The following is a 22,000-nucleotide window of genomic DNA, read 5'->3' as shown; positions in this document are numbered from 1 at the left end:
GGAGGGGAGGTCCTTGACCATGGAGGGAGGGGTGGAGGCAGCTACCAGATTTGCCCACTAGGGACGGATCCGCCCTCGTCGGAGCCGGATCCGCCTGCACCGCTGCCCGCCGAGGACAGATCCGCCCTCGCCGGGGCACAATCCACCAGCGCCGCTGCCACCTTCCGCGGCGTGCAGGAGGAGCTCCTCCAGGCGGTCGTCTTCTGTGGCGGTGTGGACAAGGCGTAGGGGGCCGGCGCGGCGCCAGCTAGCTCAGGCAGTGGCCATGGCACGCGCACGCAGCGTGGACGGCAGCGGCGACGTGGTGGTGCTGGGGCATGGTGGGAGAGTGGAGGCCTTGCGGAGGTGAGGTGTTGGCGGCATGTGACATCCCGGCCCAAGGCTTAATAGGATTGATAGAATACTCATGCAAACAAGTTGCAACTTCTTTTCTGGAAGCCGATCTCCAAAGAACTCCGAGGTTAAGCGTGCTTGGCCCGGAGAAATATGGGGATGGGTGACAGACCGGAAAGTTCTTCCCGGGTGCGCATGAGTGAGGACAAAGTGCGCAGAAAAGACTTGTGTTGGTCTGTGAGGGCAGTCTATGTCCAAGAAAGCTGCCAGACGTAAGCGGGCTCGGGCTCGGGGATGCGGGACGTTACATAATGGTATCAGAGCCAACTCTCGTGGTTTCACGGGTGTGTGCGGGTCAGGGGCGCGGGCATGGTGCACGGGCACATGGCGGGTCAGTGCACGGGCATCTGGGATGCGCCATTGGCACTGGACGCACGGATGTGGCACATGCGCCGTTGGCACTGGACGCACGGACGTGGCCAAGAGAGGACGTTCTTGGCTTGGGGTTGACCGACGAGGAAGTCGGTCTCCTAAGGGGGTAAGGATGTGACATCCCGGCCCAATGCTTAATAGGATTGATAGAATACTCATGCAAACAAGTTACAATTTCTTTTCTGGAAGCCGATCTCCAAAGAACTCCAAGGTTAAGCGTGCTTGGCCCGGAGAAATTTGGGGATGGGTGACCGACCGGAAAGTTCTTCCCGGGTGCGCACGAGTGAGGACAAAGTGCACAGAAAAGACTTGTGTTGGTCTGTGAGGGCAGTCTATGTCCTAGAAAGCTGCCAAATGTAAGCGGGCCCGGCCTCGGGGATGCGGGAGGTTACACGGCATGGCGGCTGTCCGGTGCGGCAGCATTGTGGATGCAGCGCCGAGGTGGGTGGAGATGAGTGTGGGTGTGTGCGGGTGTGGATGCGGCTGTGTGTGAGTGTTGTGTTTAAGTGTCTGGATATGGCATTTGTCGTGTGCTATGATCTAGCACTCGGCAAAGCATTCGATTGCCGAGTGCCCGATCTGAGGCACACGGCAACCTCGATCATGTAAAGCCATTGGATCCTCTATATGAATGGAATGTACCGTAGGATTTTCATAGAAATCGTGAGCTGCCTTTTATATGACCATCACCAGAGTCTACCTCCATGAACCTAAAGGATCCACACTTTGCTCAATACTTTGCCTCCACACATTCTTTTCTAAATAAGATGCATCTCTTCGTACAAGCATGTATCTACTCATATGTCATCTTAAGTGCATGAAATAGTTTTTGTGCCTCGTACATGCTCTTTGGCAGAATGTGACCTTCCGGAAGTAGGCTGCCAAAAACTGTCAACATAAGATTGAAGGCATCCCAACTCAAGCTAAACTGGTACTTTATGACCATTAGGTGTGCAATGGCATCCAGTTAAGAAACCTCGGTATGCTCGTGAAGGGGTTGTTGTGTTGCAGACAACATGCGGTAATACGCCATTGCGATTGCCTCTACCCTACGTCCATCATCGAAGTGTGCTTCATGATAGTCATTTAACATGTCTCCTACTTGGCATCAGCATCATAATCCTCGATGAAATATCTCACGACCTTGTCTCTCGTATGATCGGCTTCACCATGGTACATCCACCGGGTATAGTCTGAAGTAAATCCATTCTTAAAAAGATGTTTACCCATGACCACCTTTGTTTGTCGACGCATATTTGCACAAGTGCTGTAGGGATACCAAGTGGCACGCACTCCTTTAACCTTGGCAAAAGCTAGTTCCAAGAAAGCATCGGTCTTCTCAATCCATTCATCGGTAACCAAACCCTAACTTGAGAGGCCCATGTACATCCACTCACGTTCATCCATCCTCTAACATATAAGCGAGTAATATAAAAATCAATTGCATTAACACGATGTTTATACTATCTAATAGGAGAAGATAGGTCTTAATCCTACCAAAGGAAGCGTAGATGAGGTTAGTCATGCTCTAGTCCTATTCGAGACAGAATTTTGGTAATACCTCCCCACTGTTCTCCAAATACACGTCCTAGCAGGAAGATTGCGTATCCGGAGAGCAACATGGAGATGATGCTAAAACTAGCTCAGATCGAAGTAGACAATAGAAACTAACCCCATTTACACATTCTCGAGCTGTCCAAAAAACGTGGACAATTCGAAACAGATACGGTTATAGATATGCAAAGATTATATTTCCAACCACATCTCTTTCTAACAGGAGACGCCTAACTGGGTTACATGATCTAAGAACATGATATGGAAAGAGGGGTCTTTTATGCCTCACCTTGTTGTCCTGCAAAGTGACGAGTCGAGGATGTTGCAATAGCCTCTCCTGCAAAAAAGAAACATAAGTGTCAATTGAAAATTTCAGCACCTCCTGTGCATGGTATGGTGAGATTTCCAAAACCTGCAACAAAATAACAGCACGATGGCTTCACCGTAGGGAACTCACAGCCGCTATGCAAGACGGGGTCACCTGGAGGTGGGGACAGGGGCTGGAGGTCGGCGACAGGCGGCACGGCGGGACCGGCAGCAGGGCGGGAGGCTGGGGTGCCGGTGGCGCGGCATGGGAGGGTGGAGGCAGGGACGAGGGCCAGAGGCGGCGCGGTGTAGGAGGGTGGAGGCAGGAACAAAGTGCTGGAGGCCGGCAGCTGACAGCACGGCATGGGAGGGTGGAGGTAGGGAAGGGGGCTTGAGGTGGCACTACGTGTGTGTGCATGTATGTGGGTGGGACGAGTTATGTTGACCCTCTATGGTATTAGGGGCATTTGTCGAGTGCCATCGATTTGGCACTTGGCAAAGCCTAAGTTTGCCGAGTGCTCGTGATCTGGCACTAGGGAAATACCGCAATTTTTTTCATTTTTCCCTCTCTTTATTTTTTCATAATATGTTTTGCTAAATTTGTTCGAATTTACTTTGAAAATACCTTGTCAAATTCACTCAATAATGCATATTTGATGCTTCTAAGAATATTATTACTTTATTTCATGCAGTTATAGCTCAAATTCAATTTATATCAATTAAAATTTATAATTTACATTAGAAAATTAAAATTATTAAACAGATCCCAAAAATTACCCAAACTTCATACGAAACAATCTATGTTGTCTATTGCCATATACAAAAAAAATTTGAAGTCAAACCCGAATTCGACTATCACTTTAACTTCAAATTTTACCGAATCCTTCTCAACTCTACTATTATTCTTTGGAGATGCTTGGTTATGTAAGAAACGTACGTGATAAATTGTGCAAAATCTTCTTAAATTTTTTACCAAAGCCTCCACCTATGATATCATGAGATCTTGATAAATCTCATGATTTTCATACTTCACTTTCTATTTATAGAATTTTAAAACAATTCGGCCACACATTCGTAGTGTCATGAACAAGATGTTAAATTTTTTCTTTCATTTCTCGAATAAGACCTCAAATTGGACATAATAACATGAATATCATTTTTCCATTCATTTTGTTCCATTATTCGAATCACTTGTAGTTCAAATTTGACTTATCCCCAAAAATTCCTTTGAAAGAAATGAAAAACAATTCAGCCACACGTTGGTAGTCTTGTGAACAAGATGTTAAAAGTTTTCTTTCATTTCCCGAATAAGGCCTTGAATTGGACACAATAACATGAATATCATTTTTTCATTCAATTTATTCCATTATTCGAATCTTATACCAAATTTTAACATGGAGTATACATATAACATGTGGAGACCAGAAAAAAATTGGAGGGTAGAAGGGGGGCGGCTAAAAATAGCAAACAGACCCAGAAATATACAAATTTTAACATGGTGTACCACATACAATACGTGGAGAGCAGAAAGTTTGGAGGACAGAAGGGGAGAAAAATATTTATTTGCTGAGTGCCACCAAAAAATACTCGACACAATTAAAACTCTGCCGAGTGTCGCTGCAAAACACTCGGTAAACTGTATCTTTGCCGAGTTTCACTAACAAACACTCGGCAAAGTTCTAACGGCCGCGTTGTGCTTGATGGCCTCGGCAAAGTTCTAACGGCCGCGTTGTGCTTGACGGCCGTCGTACGTGGCGGTCCTGTGGCAGTAGCTTACTGTGTGTTTTTTGTTTGCCGAGTATTGTGTTTGCCTGCACTCGGCAAATCAGCGTTTTTGCCAAGTGCTTTCGTTTTGCCGAGTGTTTCTCTAATGCCACTCCGCAAAGATACTGTGTGCCGAGTGTCCAATAGAATGCACTCGGCAAACTAGAAGACACTTAGCAAATAGCTGGTTTCTGGCAGTGGATCATTCAACCGTCAAAACTGAAAAATTTTAGTCTGAGGTTGCTTGTCATTTAAAGAATAAAATAAATTCTTGTTCAGTATAAAAAATTCAAAACTAACTCATAAGAAAATAAGAATCTAGTGCCAATCATTTCTAAAAAATATAATATATTTGCGGGCGCCCGAGGAAAAGCACCGTGTCGTGTCGTGTCGTGTTTTAAGTCTTTGATGCCACTGTACATGACGTGACCAGTACGCACTGAACTAGCAGCAGCTGAAAAATCAACAGACGACCACTAGCTTGTTAGATCCTCTCTCTCTCTCTTTGTTCGTTTCTGTGGCGTGGGAGAGATCGTCGAAAGCAGTGAGACGGTGCCAGCTTGCATCCTGCCCATCATCTTTCCCATTTTAGTCGTGTTCCCACCGTCATCTCGGCTCTATAAACCACAGCATCCTCGTCGCTCCCAAAGTATCGGTACGGTCTCTGCTCTGCTCTGTCTGGAAAACTTTTAGCGGGTGCTCAGCTGTGTGCGTGGTGGCCATGACGCTGTTGGGCCTTGCCATCTCGCCTCATCTCGCGCTGTTTGGTCAGCGGTGCCCCGCTGCTCCTCGACCTCGACCGGGAGTCGCGCGGGTGCCGCCACAGAGCCACCGCTGTCGCCGCGAGCCGCAGCTGTCAGTGCAGCCGCGCGCGCGCACGCACGCCGCGCGCCGCGGCGCCGCGGGAGTGCTGGAGCGGGGAAATAAGCAGGAGGACAGGGCGGCGGCGATCAGGGAGCGGCTCCTGAGCGGCGAGGCGCCGGCGCCCTCGCCCTCGGCGTACGATACGGCGTGGGTCGCGATGGTGCCGGCGCCGGCGGGGTCCGCTCCGGCGCCGCGCTACCCGGGGTGCGTGGACTGGATCCTGCGGAGCCAGCGACGGGACGACGGGTCGTGGGGGCCCGGCGACCCCTCGCTGCGCAAGGACGCGCTCTCGTCCACGCTGGCTTGCGTGCTCGCGCTCACGACGTGGGGCGTTGGCGGCGACGCCGTCGCGAGAGGTATCCTTTCCCGCCGGCCGCCGGCGATGGCGTCGTTGCCGTCTTAACTTTTAACACGCTTCGACCGGACTCTCATGCACGCCGCCGCCGCCGTTGCTCCAGGGCTCCGTTTCATCGGGCGCAACTGGTCCTGCGTGACGGACGGCAGCTGCGACGCGCCGGCCGGGTTCGGCGTCATCTTCCCCGGCATGCTCGCGCACGCCATCGGCATGGGGCTGGAGATCCCGCTGGTGCGCCAAGCCGACGTCGACGCCGTCCTGCGGCTGCGTGACAGGGAGCTCAGAGGGTTCGTCGGTCTCTCTCCCACCGCTATCAATCTCACTGGCAGCACTAATTGACCTTTGTCCTCGCCAACTGAACAGCATCGCTGCTTCTGCAAGTAGCCAAGCTTTCATGGCCTACGTGGCAGAAGGTTTGGGAGACTTACTTGACTGGGACAAGGCGGCGGCGGCCTACCAGAGGAACAACGGGTCGTTCTTTGACTCGCCGGCCGCGACAGCCGCCGCCGCGATCTACAGCCACAACGACGGAGCGCTCGACTACTTGGACTCCGTGGTCGCCAAGTTCGGCAGCGCAGGTGCAAAACAAGGGGAAAAATCTAAATTTTTGCCTTAAAGTATGACTAAAGTTTGAATGACCCGCTTAACTATCTTTTGGTTCAATTAACCCCCTAAACTATGTTATTTGGTTCAATACAATTTACCTTCTAATACAATATGTCCTTTTTATGTCTGCACATACAAGATGAATTTTAATTTAAGATTGTTTGCAGGATTGTAGTGGGCACATCACAATATATGCCAAAAAAATGTATTATAATTTTTTTCATTATTTTTTCTATAACTCTGTATCATAAGGGTTAATGTATCATTAAATATCATATCATATCAAAATAATGATAAGAATTTCTTAACATAGATGGCTGCTATCATCTTGCAAATTTTAAACTTAGTTTTGATCAATTGATATAGTTTAAGGAATAAATTGAACAAAAAAAATAGTTTAGAGGGTTATCCGGATCTCTCATTTTGACTAGGGTGTTGTAATTTGGACTGTTTTCACAAAACAAGCTTAGTTTCCACTTGCTAAGCAAGATCAGATTTGTAGCTACTAGCTTAGTAACATACATTCATGGCGGTGACGACCATCACTTGATGCAGTGCCCACCGTGTATCCCCGGAGCGCCTACACCCAGCTTCGCATGGTGGACACTCTGGAGAAGATGGGCATCTCGAGGAGCTTCTCGTCCGAGATAAACACCACACTCGACATGATATACAGGTGGCGACTATACACAGTTCATTGGCTTGTAGCTTGACTGGATTGTTAGTATATATATAAAAAAAACTCGACCTGTGGGGGCAAGTTGCCCCACGGCATTATATTTAAAAAGAAGACCTTCTCACACAGGCCGAGAAAACTCCCGAACTCCGGTCCCATCCTGACACTGGGAGGTGTTACCCGTGAGACTACCTACCTGGGCCATACACAGTCCTCAGGCCGACCTGGGCCGCTTCTTTACTAGTGCTTCTTTAAACCCTAGCCCGAAATTCGCTCCCACAAGGAGTCGAACCCAGGACATGAGGAGGTGCTAGTGAGCCCCCTAACTAACTCAGCTAGGAGCTAGTTAGTATATATATACATCATCATTTATCGGCTGGGTCTAAGTTAAGTCAAACAGCTTCTGTTTTTTCTCTTCGGCCAAAGCCTGTCTTGACCCGACCATCAAGCTATTTTTTTTTTTATCTGAGCCCGACCAGATACGTGATTGGATCGGATTCAGACTAGGCTAGGTAAAATTTGATATTTTTTACAACTTTTGGAAAGGGTCGGATTAGGTTGGTTTTTCACTATTATGATGGGTCATAAAAAAATTATCGGATCATAAATTTCTGCCTTAGCTCATCCAACAAATTATCGGGTCAGGTCGGGCGGCCATAATCCGATCTAATTGTTAGAATTGCAGGTCCTGGGTCACCAATGACGAGGAGATCATGCTGGACATGGCGACATGCACGATGGCGTTCCGCCTCCTACGTCTCCACGGATACGATGTCTCATCCGGTAAGCGAAAGACGCTGCTGTCTCCATGTTAAAATTCCTCGCATTCGGATCGTAATCACACCAAACTGAACGCAAAGCGTCGTGCAGATGGGTTGGCCCAATTCGGCAGCGAGTCCAGTTTCCATGGTTCGATTCAGGGCCATCTCAATGACACCGAGGCGTTGCTGGAGCTGCTGAAAGCCTCGCACGTCCAGATCACGGACGACGAGCTGGTCCTGGAGAGAATCGGCTCCTGGTCGTCCGAGCTCCTGAAGCAACAGCTGCGTTCCGGCAACATATCCAGACTTGTTGACCCTGTTGAGGTAGCCGCTAATATGTGTGTTTGTTTCATATGAATCGCTACTGACTTGACCCTACTGAATCGCTGCGACAAGGAATCATTAGGACCCCTTTTCGATCGATCGATTTGGTGATTGGTGCGTTAGTTTCATTTCATATATGTGTGGGATGTTATGTTTTGTTTCCAGGTTGAATATGTGCTCAAATTTCCCTTCTACTCAAACGTGGACCGGCTGGAGCACAGGTGGAACATCGAACACTTCAAGAAGCAGAACTTCCAGAAGCTGAAGTCGGAATACCGGTGAGAAGAGATACATCATTGATTGTCGCCCTAGATTATATTATATTATATTATATTATTTATTTATACATATATAGATATATACATATATATATATAGATATATACATATGTATATATCTATATATATGTATATATACAATTATACATACATGCATATACGCACACACACATACATAATATAGCATCTGATGATTGATCTGATGAGATTTTAATCCCGTCCATCGATGGATCCGTCGTCGGATCAGCACTTGTGACGCAGATGAAGAAATTATGTCGCTAGCTGTGGATGAGTTCCACTCTTGTCAGGCTGCTTACCAAGAAGAGCTTCGGTGCATCGAGAGGTCCGGATCTCAAGAACTCCATCAACCCTCCTCATCGCTGGGGATGAGATGAGGAATTGAAATTCCCGCTCTACAAACCAGTGGGGATGAGATTAAACTGATCAAAACTTTTATTTTTTTTCCCCTCTACGATCCATCCATCTCTTTAACGTTTAAACAGGTGGGTGAAAGAAGTGAGGCTGGACGAGCTGGACTACGCGAGAGTGATGCCGCTGATCTGCCTGCTTCCGTCCGCTTCCACCATGTTCCCCGCCGAGCTGTCCGAGGCTCGCATCGTGGCAGCCAAGACCAACATCCTGGCAACCATCGTCGACGACCTCTTCGACGTCGGGGAGTCGAGGGAGGAGATGGAGAACCTCGTCACCTTGATCGAGATGTACCTGCCTCGGCCACACCTTAGAGATAACCTATCCTTCACCAGCTGATGCTTCGGTTCCTTCTGATCTGATGATGAATGGGTATGCAGGTGGGATGCGTACGAACGAGTTGGCTTCTTCTCGGAGCGTGTGGAGATCGTCTTCCGCGCCGTCTACGACACGAGCAACGACATCGCGGTGAGGGCCGCGGCGGTGCAGAACCGCAACATCATCCACCACATCGCCGAACGGGTAAGCCACGGCTCCATTAATTCCAGCAACGACGGACATCGATCAAGATCGAGCTAGCTCTAGCTGATGATGACAACGCTCTCTCTCTCTCTCTCTCTCTCTCTCTCTCTCGAACACGTGCACGTGCAGTGGGCGGAGTTGGCTAGGGTCATGATGGTGGAGGCGGAGTGGCGAATGAGCGGGCACACGCCGTCCATGGACGAGTACATGGCCGTCGCGGAGCCGTCCTACGCGCTGGGCACCACCGTCCTCACGTTCCTCTACTTCGTCGGGCCGGAGCTCTCGGAGGACGTGGTCCGAGGCTCGGAGTACGGCGAGCTGTTCCGGCACATAAACATCTGCGGCCGCCTCCTGAACGACCTCCAGTCGTACGAGAGGGAGAAAGACCAGGGGAAGATCAACAGCGTCCTGCTGCTCGCCGGCCGCCTCGGCGGCTCCGTCGAGGCGGCCAAGGCGGAGCTGAGGAGCGTCATCGCGGCGTCCAGGAGGGCGTTGCTGCGGATGCTGGTCCGCGATGGCGGCGAGGTGCCATGGCAGTGCCGGCGGGAGTTCTGGAACATCTCCAAGGTGGTGCACCTGATCTACATGGAGGTGGATGGCTACGCGTCGCCCAAGGAGATGATGCGAGCGTCGAACGAGGTGATGATCGAGCCACTGCGGGTAGTGAGGAAGACGAAGACCCACACCCGTGGAGTCCTATAAATTTGGGCAGACTTGCTTGTCATAATTAAGGAAAAAAAACTTTGGTATACACCAATAACTGAGAACTTGAGATGATGACAACCTAACTGAATATCAACAATCAATCAGCAATGGCAAGCATTGAAATACAGAAGAATTAAGCAGGCAATCGTCGCGCTTCATCAGGCCATGGTGGCAGTCTCACTTGATCCGGCCATGGTTTTAAATAGCTCGCTATAGGGTTTTTTTTCAGAGGCACGCTGCAATGTGCTAATTATTCCGCTATTCAGTGGAGAAATAAGAATCAAAATATATCTATGGTGAATCTACTATTAATAATCTATATTATACCTATTTCTAAATCACGTAAGATTTCGTATGCGAGTCGGACTAACTCTCTGTTCACGACTCGATCACGTAGATCTAAACAAATTAACGCACGAACAATAATATATCCAATAGTTATGCCGACTTCATCCGTAGCAACGCACTGGCATATTTGACTAGTTATTTAAAGAGAGGCATACACGTGACAAGAGGTTACAATGCAATAAATATATACATTGTCATCAAATATGCATAAATGTACAAATAATCAGCTTGTGAAAATCTCAAGCATTGGAAAGTGAAAATTGGTAAATGTATTTTGCAAGCACTAAGTATGGCTACTCCCTCCATCTCGTAAAGACGACTCATTTAGCCTCCAAATTTTATCCCACAAAAATGGTTCGTTTAGATTGTAGTAAAATCCATCTAATTTAAACAATATCAAATACTAAAAAATAATTGTATTGAGAAGGGCATGGAACTAATCAAATATTTAAGTAGATGTTACTTTTCTGGTTTCAATGTATTTGCATTTATTGTGGATTTAAGGAACTAAATAAACAGCACAATCTTCAATCACAACTGCAATTGTTAATTAGTAGTAATATGTTTATTTTTTATTAGTAGTAATATGTTTGAAATTTTCTAAACAAACAATCTTTATGAAATAGAGGAAGTACATACCATATATGGCTGCCGCCATAGCTCACTATACGCTCTGTCACTGCCGCTATTCACTCTGTTCGCTTGGCTTGTCAGCCAATCAGAATGCAGTGCATTTGGTTTTTGGTGCGCTATTGCTATTTGGCTTAATCCATGTGTAATTTCGAATCTGGAGTAATGGACATGGGGCACGTACTCCTAGAGACGTAACACGTGTTCATAAAATTCCTTAGTTTTTTTGTGTTCTATGCATAACTAATTGAATAATTCTTTTTATAAGACCACTAAATCAAAATAGCTTATACTATATCTCGCTATAGCTTTTTATACCGTTAAAGCCTTGGTTCATTCCAGCTCCACTCCAGACACCCGGGTACCTGTCATGCTGACGCAGTGCTGAGCCTTGCAAGCAAAAGTTTCCGCAAAGCAAATCCAGTGAATGTCATCTCAAAAAGAGATTAGATGTGCTGCATGTCATCTGAATCCATCCTATATATCTCAAGAGTCAATACCATGTCATCTCCATACACGATGCATTCCTTCGTGTTTCTTGCACGTCTTGCCATTGTGCGTCTGCTGCCACTACTTCATGCCGACGAAGAGCAGCATTGACGCAAAAGAAACATGACACTTGCACAAACACACACACACACCAAAAAAAATGATAAGCAAGAACTCATCTCATCCAATCCATTCGCCCAATCACAAGTCACACGTAATAATTACATCCAAACTACAAAGAATCAAATAACAAATCCGTCAATTCAATCCTGTGATTTTTTTTTTTACCCAAGAATCGTGAACGCACTCAGCAAACTCTCCCAGCTTCAGCAAGCTTCAATTTTCTTGTCTGCACGCTACGGCAACACGCGCTAGCACAGTCACACGTGCGCAGCAGGCTCGGGTTCGGCGGCGGCGGCCATGAGCTCCAGCGCGGCGTGGACGAGCGCGGCGAGCCTGACGGCGTGCCGGCTCAGCCCGGCGCTGCCGGAGAACACGTGGAAGCCCTCCAGCTCCGACGTCGTCTCCGCCACGCGCCGCAGCTCCGCGCCCATCCCCGCCGCGGCCATCGGTGACGCCCGCGGCCATCGGTGACGCCCTGAAATTTTTGAATTTCAAGTGTGATTAAAATTAAAAAAAATTAATTAATTTTCTCATAATTTTAAAATTTTCACAACATTTTCTTTTCTTCACAGGGAATTTAGTAAAAATAAATAAAGTTTGTTTGAATTTAAAAAAAATTAAAATGAAGTTGGTTGTGTGTTGCACTCATGCTACCTTTGCATTGTTTTAATGTTGTGGTTCAATTTGAATTTGAATTCTTCAAATTTGAATTCAAATTGAATTTGTTTGAATCTCTTACAAAAGAAAGAAAGAAAAAAGCCTCTTTCGGCCCAAAACGCCTCAGGCGGCCCAGCCTTTTTTTTCCTTTCCCCTTTTCTCCCCGTGCAGCCCAATCCCGCCGGCCCAGCTCGCGCCCCCTCTCCTCTCTACCGCCGACAGGTAGGCCCCCTCTCCTCTCTGACGCCGACAGGTAGGCCTCACCTGTCGGGACCGTCTCCTTCCTCCCGTGCGCGGCTCGGACTCGAGCCAGAGTCCGGCCATGCCACGCCTCGCCGCCCGTCGCCTTGGTGCGCACGCCAAGGTGGCCCCACTTCGCCCCTATTTGAGTGACGCCGCTCCCCCTGGAAACCCTATCGAACCGCAGCCGCCCCAGTTCGCGCAAAACCCTAGCCGCGCCGCCTTGTGAAGCTCTCGGAGCCCGCCGCCGCCGCGACGCCGTTCCACTGCTTCCCGTCAACGAGTTCGCCGCCCAGTAGCTTCGTGTCGAGGTTGTGAAGTTCTCCAACCCGTTCTTCCTCGCGCTCTCGCTTTTCTCCCCGCGGTTTTGCTCGCCGGCGTTGCCGCTCCGCCGCTCGCCGCCGTGAGCTCTGTCCGCGCGCCAATACACCGCGCAGATGCCCTAGGTCAATCGCCCGCGCCACGCTCGTGCTCCCCGTTCTAGCCTCGCTCAAAAACCAGCCCCGGACCGCCGTTGGGCGAAGTCCGGCGAGCTCGCCGCCGCGAAAGCCGCCGCCGGCGTCACAGCGTCGCTGCCCAATCCGCCCGATCCGTTCTGAGCCGGCCGATCGAGATTGAACGGCCCAGATCTGTTTCAACCTGAGTCAACCGAGCTGAATACCGGTCAACCCTAGTACACTTTGCAAATGAGACCCTCGGTTTCATGCAAATCAACCCGCGGTCCATGCTAGGTGAAAAGAATTTACAAACCAGTCCTTTCTTTTATGGTTTAACCCCTCTGCTTTTCCAAAATAGAACCCGCAGTCCTGCTTAGGTGTTTTTACGTGCTAGCCCTTGAAGTCTATGGTTAATTAAGTTTTAGCCCCTGGTTTCTTCAGATCTAGTCCCTGGAAGTTCAAAACTCTCACAAACAAGTCCCTGGTGCACTGTTTTAGCCACATCTTTCACGTTTTAACTCCGTTTTCATCGATTCTCGCGCTCACGTGATCCTTGTGACGTGTGCGATAGCTTTATAACCTTTTTATCCTATGTGAGCACACTTTGTTGTGTCTTACAAATCTTTTCCGCTAGCTCTTAACTCTATAGTTAATCGCGACTAGATCCCTGAAGCATCGTTTATCCCATAGAATCGCCGTTTTAGCTCCGTTTTCCATGTTTCTTGCGCCTCCGTAACCGTAGTAGCGAGCTCTATCCTTTAGTATGCTCTTTTAAAGCCTTTCTTTTGTTCTGGTGTATTGTTCTTAGATGTATCTTGTTATTTGCTTTGTATGTTTGCCCAATGATTGTTCCGAGTAGAAGGATCATTGTTCGAAGATTGAAGAATCAAGAGTTCCAAGTGAGCAAAAGCTGAAGAGCAGTAAGAGTAGCTTTTCGTTGGAAAAAGGCAAGTGACCCTAACCATACTTCTATCTATGCTTTATTTACAAGAGTACTATGATTAATTGGAACATGGAGAACCACCCAAGAAAACCGTACAACCACAATACTATATGGCTCTGGTCTTGGCTGATTAATTAGAGACTCTAGCTTGTGACAATCTTACCGAAAGGGCAAGAGGGGATGCATCGACGGGGTATAGCTCGGTCCTCTTGGGGCAATTGGTATTGTTTAATGGTACTTTGGCAAGGTACCACCTCATTAGGACAGTGTTATGACTGCTTTGACTTGAAACCTTAGCAGATTGTCATAGGTTAGGGAATCTTTGTAAAGGCCTCGTAGCGTCCCTATGCAATCACACCTCGGAAGTGTGGTATTGTGCCTAGCTAGCACATTGCGTGGTTGGGTTCAAAGTTCTTCGGAACTTTTACGCGAATTGTGGTGAAAGTGTACAACCTCTGCAGAGTTAAAACTAACCGATTAGCCGTGCTCACGGTCAAGAGCGGCTTGGACCCTCACATGATTAATAAACTTAAAGATGGATATAAATCACATTCTGGTTATTTCTTGTGGCCTTGCTGAGTACCAACCATAAGTGTACTCACCCTTGCTTACTGCTGCTCAGAAGGAGAAGGTGTGAGAAGTATTTTGAAGATGATGCTGAGTTCTAGGCATACGCAACCCCCAGTCGATTGCATGTGAAGTTTGAAGCCTCCGTTTCCAGGATAAGCTGTATAACTCTGATAGTGTTTTAATTGTTTTAGTTTCTCTTTTTCGTGATACTGTTTCTGATTATTCACTTATGATGTCTCTATATGTATGAAACTTGATCCTGGCATACATACAGATATGCATTCGGTTTTCTCCTTAAAACCGGGTGTGACACGCCCGCGGCCATCGGTGACGCCCGCGTGCGCCGCCAGCACGCCGACCAGCCGGCTCGCCAGGCCCGCCTCGGTGACGCCCACGGCGGCCAGGTGCCGGGACAGCTCGAGCAGGCCCATCAGTCGCACCAGCTGCGCCGCCAGGCCCAGCGACACCTCCAGCGGCTTCGGCTCATCGGCCCGTCGAAGATGCAGCCCTCGACGCACCGCGAGTAGGCGTCGTAGAAGAAGTGGCGGATGGCGACGAGCCCCGGCGCGCCTGCAAGGCGGCACTCGGCGGCGACGCGCTCGAGCAGGCGCCCGTGGCTGACCTCCCACTCCCACGCCGCCTTTTCCGCCAGGAGAAGCAGCGCCTCGGCGAGCGCCAGCCCGTAGAAGATGTCGAGCGCCGACCGCCGGTTCGTCCGCGCGTCGGCGGCCTCCCCGAAGTCCTACCTGGCGAGGCACACGCCGGAGAGCGCCACGCACGCCGTCACCGACGCCAACTGCAGCCAGTAGAACAGCCGCCCGACGTGGCCCGACAGGAAGCTCCAGCTCCAGCTCCGCGGCCACCATGCCGTCCACGTCCACCCGCGCCGCCGCCGGCCGCCGCACGACGCCGCGGCTCCACCCCCTCCCGCTGCCGCCTTCCCGCTCCCGCAGCCGCCGGCGCAGGAGAAGACGAGGCTGAAGGATCGCGCGACGAGGCGGGCGCTGGACCTCCCCGCGGCGGCGAGCGACCACATGGCCTGGTGCTGCCACTCTAGCTCGTGCCTGCGGCTGAAGATGCACGCGCCCTCGACGAGGAGGATCGCCGTGACGGACCAGAAGTCCACCCGCTCCAGTGTGATGGCGAACCCGCCGAGGAGCACCACGGTGGCCCAGATGAACCCCAGCGCGCCCAGCCCGCTGGCCGCCTTCTCCAGCACGGCGAGCCGCAGTGCCAGCAGCGTGAGCCGCCGCTAGGGCCCTGCCGCGGCCACCGCGCTGTCGTCCACCCACCGCTCGCTGTTGCTGTCGCCGCCACCGAAGCCGGGCGCCCCCACGCTCGGCCGCGGCGGCGAGCCCGTGAGCTGCGGCTCGAACGGCGTCCCCGCCAGGAACCCCGGCGCCGCCCCCGGGTCGCTTGGCTGCGCCTCGATGGTCAGCCGCACCGACCGGTCGGGGACGTCATCCATCGTCGATCGAATGCTGATCCCTTTCAAGATCCAAGCTTCTTTATGATTATTAGGTGATGTCGGTGGAGATGCCGATGCAACGATAAGGTAGATAGGGGCTGCGTGCGCGCAGCATGTATATACGCAAGTGCACGCGCTTGGTGGCGGGAGGTCGATCGCCATGGCTGTGGAACACGGGGCGGTTGCGTGAGCGCCGGAGAGGAGATTGTCCGGAAGGCAAGAGAAGAGGGGGTCAGGCCCGGTTTTGGCCCAGCGCAAGTGCCCGACCGCACCGGGCCCCTAAAATTTTGGGGGCCCATCTACAATTTCCATTCTCTAACCATCTCTCTCGTTCCACGAGAAGGAGGTCGTGGGCATAGATTTTTTTGTTTGCCTGGCAGGATGACAAGAAGCAGGACTAGAAAGAAGAAAGAGCCGACACCACCACCTCAGCAGCCACATTATTCACATTAGCATGAGACCGGTTGTTCGTCATGGCACAGTGCCAGCACAGAGGAGTGGACACGGCAAGCACCAGGCCGCCGGTCCACCAGTTCCAGCTCCGGTGGAGCCCCAAACCTCATCAGACGGACGTCCTCGTCCCGAGGCTTCGGTGCCATCACTCAGCAGCTAGGTGAGCTTTGGGTGCAGGACGACAACATACAAGAGACGCTGAACCAACACATCGATACTACCCAAGCACGGCAGCGTCACACTGACAAAAGAATCCACGATATGGAGCAGTTGCAGTTGCAGCGATAGAAGGAGTGGAGGGCATCCTGCCGCTGGACGGGTTTCAATCCCTATCAGCCGTAGTGAGCCTGAAGCTAGCTTGGGGGAGGACCCCCACGAGAGGTAACTTGTATCATTTATTTTTACTGCTTTCATAACCTTGCATGAAATCCATAAAAATTTGCAAAATCAGAAAACCCATAAAAATTCATAAAATTAGAAAATCCATAAAAAAATTTGCATAACTAAAAATAAATAAAAACTTGCAAAAATTTAGAAAACACCAAAAATATTTCTTTTAATATGTGTAGTAAGCATGGTGTAAGTTTTTCCTTGTAGAAATGATAAATAGTTGCTCTGTTAATTTTCTTCATATGCTTAGTTACAACTTTATGCTCTACCTAGTTTTGGGTTTGTTGGCTTAAAATGTTCAAACCTTAAGCTTGAAACTTGTGGGTAGCAAAAAGCATGATCCAAATCTATGTTGTTGTGAGCTATGATATGGTTAAGTAGAGTTACTATGATCTTCTCTTATGTGATACTTGACATCCGGAGTATTTTAATTTTTGAAAATACAAAAAAATAATAAAGTTCCTCGATGATATGAAATTCATATCCAAAGCCATATGTTGATTTTCATTGCAAAACCTTCCACATATGCAACTTGCTATCTCATTGAGTTTTGTCAAATTATTGTAACTCTTAGTGAGATTCATTTCATACTCCCATGATCAAGATTACGTACACATTTTCACCACATGCTATGCTTCTACACAAGAAGTAAGCAAAATTCCATCCATCCACAAAAATAAAACTCCATGTCCATGTATGACACCACTCTCTCTCTCTCAAAAATATATCAAGGATATGGGGCTATGCAAAAAGAAAATAAAAGATGCATACCCAAAGAAGGTATGCCACATGCTTCGGCATGTAAAAAAAAAAGAATAAAAGATGCATACCCAAAGAAGGTATGCCACATGCTTAGGCATGTCAAAAAAAAAGATAGCCCCTTATCCAAAAAGAAAGAAAAAGAGAGATGGTGCATACAAAGGAGTTCATACACCATCCACCAAAAATATCCACACACTTGCACATCTTGATCAAGGTTTATGACTTGTTTCTTTTTTTGGATCCGGCCTTTGACTTAGCAAAACATGAGAAGCAAGTATGCCTTCAAATCCTCCATACCTACAGCTCCACAAAAATAGCCATTAGAGATAGGTTGAGGAAGTAAGGCACAATAAAAGCCTTGGTGAGGAATTATACACATTAAGCGATCTGACAGATCATCCGAGGAATTTTATAAATTTCTTTTAAAAATTTTACAAAACCTCCGGATTGACAGTTGAACTAAAGAGAAAGAAATATGAGCACTCTATGATATCGTTCTGACTCTCAACCGCCAAAGATGAGGTGAAGCTATAAGCTCCACAGGAGTAAGGTAAGAGGTAAGAACAAAGGCCAACTTATTCAAAATCAAGGTAAGAAGTATTTGGTTGTGCCTAAGTATAAGTTGGAAATTCAACATTGTAGCAACTCCTGATAAACAATGAGCGCCTTGTTTTGCTCGTGACGAGCAAAAGGCTAGCTTGGGGATATTGTTGACGGTCGTTAAGTGCGGAACATGACCGTCAACTATACTCATAAAAGAAGGAAAACTATACCTCTTACTCGCATATTTGTGTCACTAACCTAGCTCCACAGTTGTTTTCGAAGATTTATGTTTTTAGGAGCACAAGTCCGGAATAAGAAGAAAACACGTTAAATATGCAGACAAAGTCGCAAACGATCGTGTCCTGCGTAACACATGCAAAGGAGGCCCACAAACCAGACCAAACCGACCAACCAAGCCTCGGCACCGACCATCTGACATCAGGACCCACCAAGCAGTGTACCAGAGAAGGACGGTGGCCAGAGGCGGCAAGGGGGGGTCGGCCAACCCCACCTGTAAGGTTTTCCCGCTAAATTTTGGCGGGAAGACTGATCTTATCCTCCCAATGGTGGTTTGGCATGTTTCCATGTATAGAGATGGCAGGAACCGACCTCTCAAGCTATAAAAGGGGCCTCCCACCACTCTCACCACACACCACTTGAAAGCCTCTCTCTCTCACTCTAATTTGTGACTTGTACTCCTTAGGGTAGTGGAGCTAGGCTAGTACTTCATCTCCTTAGCGAATCCAGTCGTCCTCGGGGTCGGCGAGCAATCCTCGGCCTCTTGTATGGCTTTGTATTCCGACTTTCGTTATGCTATTCATATTGAGTTCGTTCTTGATTATCTTGCTAAGTTCGTAGCTTGCTTAGCCTTGATCTATGCTTTATCAAGTTATACTAGTTGCTTGCTTAGACTAGATGATCTGGGTAAGAATATCAGTTCGTTTTGCTTTCGGGCTTGCCTTAGCATCTTACTTGTCCATCCGAAGGGTGGGGGGGCAGGGGGTGCTAGGGTAGTGACTTCATATGCGGGCATGGTGCCTGGGTATGCGGGATCCTTCGGATATGACGGTGCTCCACGGTGTGACTGGGGTAGACCGCAGGTGGTGACAGCCCTGTCGGTCCGCCGGGAAGCTGTTTCTCGGTTAGTGTACTCCCTGACATTCGGGTATCGTGTAGGAGTTCATACAAAGATGAAATGGGACTGGATGTTCTCCAGTGCAGGTCATTCTCCCAGATGTCCCTAATTTCCCGACACCTGTAGTTCTAAGCATGTGGCTAACGTAACTTATCTGCTAACATAAATAGTATACTAGGAATCTTTGTCTATGCTCCCACTAACCTTAGGATTGCTTGTTTATTCTTTATTCATGAGAGTAGGTTGTTCTGTGTGTGTCACATTACCTCTGATTATCCATTATTTATGACTTACCCCTGTATAGTCAGTAGTCTTCATCTTACTTCATACGTGTCATGGTTATGAAACTAGTAAATAAACTTTACACAACCTAGCCATCCCTTGGGAAAATATAAATAACGATACCCTGAATACTTCCGGGTGAAATGCTACAACAGTATTGTTGACACAGAATCGTACCAACACACTCGAATGCGCTAGAACACGCGAACGATCGTCAAAACGATCAACACCCACGAAACCCTGGGCGGACCGGTCTGACCGGTACCGCCGACCGGTCTGACCGGTGCAAGCAAGGATTCGCTGGAAACCTAGAACAGCGAGCTCGGGAGGGACCCCGTCGGAGCTCGTGATCGTAGGGTTGCTCTGAGGTCGGCAGGCCACTCAGAACGTCTTCAAACGCCGCCGGGACGAAGGAAGAAAGCAATCTAGGGTTGGAAAAGGCTAGGGTTTGAGAGATAAAAGTAATGCGATTTTTGTATTGATTCGATTGGGAATAACCTCAATCGGCCTTAGCCTTTATATTTATAGGCCGGGGAAGATGTACCCCTTCACGAGTAGGATTACATGAGGACTCTTTACAAAAACCCTAATTATACTCGGACTGTACAGACCAGACCGGTCTGACCAGTCGGCCCGACCGGTCAGACCGGTCGACCTCATCAGATGCCAAATTTGGCTGTCAACATATGCCCCCCTGCTTTTTGGTGAGTTTCACAAGCCAAAAAGCAAGAACTATCTTGATGTATATGTTTTACACAGGGCATACAACTCTAAAAAAAATAAAACTAAGGGCGATATTCAATACTGGCCGTCTTCGTCTTCACGCACTTTGCCAAACGCTAGGATAGAATTTCTTCAAATATCTCCCATTGATAGCCCTAGGTAGATGTTCACCTTGCACCGTCTCCATCATATACGAATTTCCGGAGATAACTTTGACAATCTTGTATGGACCCTCCCAACTTGGCAACCATTTGCCAAACTTGTTGCTTTTCATCCCAAGAGGCTAAATTGTCTTCCAAACCAGATCCCCAACCTGAAAAGATTTAAGTTTTACCTTTTTGTTGTAAGCTCTGGCCACCCGAAGCTTATCTTTCTCAATCTCCTTCAAAGCCTTCAAACGCTTGTCGGTCACCTCATCAATATTATCCATCATCAAATCATGGTAATCAACAGCGGAGAGGTCATTTTGCTTTGCCAACCTATATGCGTCCAGATTTACCTCAACGGGTAAAACGGCCTCTTGACCATACACAAGCTCAAAAGGAGTAACCTTAGTAGAACCATGTCTAGATATACAATGAGCCCATAATGCTTCGGATAACACTTCATGCCACATCCTAGGATTTTCTTCTATCTTCTTCTTGACAAGTTTGATCAAAATATTATTACTAGACTCGGCCTGCCCATTGGCCTGAGCATAGTATGGAGAGGAATTGAGCAATTTAATCTTGTAAGATTCGGCAAAGGCACGCACCTCTTTTGATATAAATGAAGTACCTTGATTCGTTGTCAAAGTTTGTGGAATGCCGAATCTATGAATAATGTGCTCAGTAATAAACTCAATTACCTCTTTATGCGTCATATTCTTCAAAGGAACCGCTTCGGTCCATTTAGTGAAATAATCCGTAGCAACCAACACGAAGCGATGCCCCTTTGAAGATGGAGGATTAATTTGCCCAATGAAATCCAACCCCCAACCTCGGAATGGCCATGGTTTAATAATAGGATGCATCAACGCAGCAGGCACCAATTGCAAATCACCAAACCATTGACATTCTTCACATCCTTTATAGTACTTGAAAGAATCGGATAGCATGGTGGGCCAATAAAAACCGGCTCTTCTAAGTAACCACTTCATCTTAGGATCCGATTGATGAGTACCACAAATACCCTCATGAACCTCACCCATAGCAATCCGGGCCTGATCCGAGTCTAAACATTTGAGGAGCAAATCTTCGGCAGTTCGACGATAAAGTTCATCATCAATTAAAACATACTTGAAAGCCAAACGCCGAATATTTCTCTCTGCGCCACGACCAGGATCTCTCAAATACGACATAAGAGGAACCCTCCAATCCTGGGCTTCGGCCGAGACGATTGAATCATCTTTTTTTGGCCGAATCAGAACTAACAGCTGCATCACCGGTCAGACCGGTCTCTGGATCGGTCAGACCGGTCTCTGGATCTGTCAGACCGGTCTGGGCTGTCAGACCGGTATCGCCGACCGGTCGGACCGGTGTGTCCAGAACCAGAAACTCGGCTTTCGTTTGCATCGGCTTGCGAATGTTGAAATATTTTTTCATAACATTATAACCAGATGCTTGCTGAGCCAGAGCATTTGCCTTTCCATTTTCTTCCCTCGGTATATGTTTAATAATAAATTCATCGAAGGAGGAAATAATATCAAGGCATTTATGAAGATATGCATTTAGAGAACCATTATAACACTGGCATACCTTAGATACTTGCTGCACCACCAGAAGAGAATCTCCAAAGGCTTCAACATGCTTCACGCCCATGGATTGCAAGAATTCCAAGCCAAATAGAAGAGCCTCATATTCAACTTGGTTATTTGTGCATTCTTCTTCCAATCGGTTTGAAAATTCAAAAATAGCACC

At 48.2% G+C, this 22,000-nt stretch overlaps 1 protein-coding gene and 1 pseudogene across 2 annotated transcripts in view; one reads left to right on the top strand and one right to left on the bottom strand.

Annotated features, from left to right (window-relative positions):
• LOC120666349 (dolabradiene synthase KSL4, chloroplastic-like) overlaps positions 1 to 10,193 on the top strand; it is a 68,739-nt gene extending 58,546 nt beyond the window's left edge. The window contains exons 1-11 of one of the 2 annotated variants that reach the window (XM_039946177.1): positions 4,990 to 5,609; positions 5,712 to 5,895; positions 5,972 to 6,186; positions 6,770 to 6,890; positions 7,576 to 7,673; positions 7,761 to 7,975; positions 8,141 to 8,253; positions 8,501 to 8,596; positions 8,757 to 8,972; positions 9,063 to 9,204; positions 9,334 to 10,193. In XM_039946177.1, the coding sequence (XP_039802111.1) occupies positions 5,111 to 5,609; positions 5,712 to 5,895; positions 5,972 to 6,186; positions 6,770 to 6,890; positions 7,576 to 7,673; positions 7,761 to 7,975; positions 8,141 to 8,253; positions 8,501 to 8,596; positions 8,757 to 8,972; positions 9,063 to 9,204; positions 9,334 to 9,906 (2,472 nt within the window). In that variant the 5' untranslated portion in view covers positions 4,990 to 5,110 and the 3' untranslated portion in view covers positions 9,907 to 10,193. Of the gene's footprint in view, positions 1 to 4,989; positions 5,610 to 5,711; positions 5,896 to 5,971; positions 6,187 to 6,769; positions 6,891 to 7,575; positions 7,674 to 7,760; positions 7,976 to 8,140; positions 8,254 to 8,500; positions 8,597 to 8,756; positions 8,973 to 9,062; positions 9,205 to 9,333 lie in introns of those variants that run through there. The other variant, XM_039946176.1, reaches the window with a different exon arrangement.
• A 4,583-nt stretch (positions 10,194 to 14,776) lies between these two features.
• On the bottom strand, positions 14,777 to 15,814 carry LOC120667938 (annotated as a pseudogene).
• Positions 15,815 to 22,000: the final 6,186 nt, after the last annotated feature.

The sequence above is a fragment of the Panicum virgatum genome, chromosome 3N (genome assembly GCF_016808335.1).
Source record: "Panicum virgatum strain AP13 chromosome 3N, P.virgatum_v5, whole genome shotgun sequence".
NCBI classification, from domain to species: domain Eukaryota; kingdom Viridiplantae; phylum Streptophyta; class Magnoliopsida; order Poales; family Poaceae; genus Panicum; species Panicum virgatum.
This window is presented reverse-complemented; position numbering and strand designations above follow the sequence as displayed.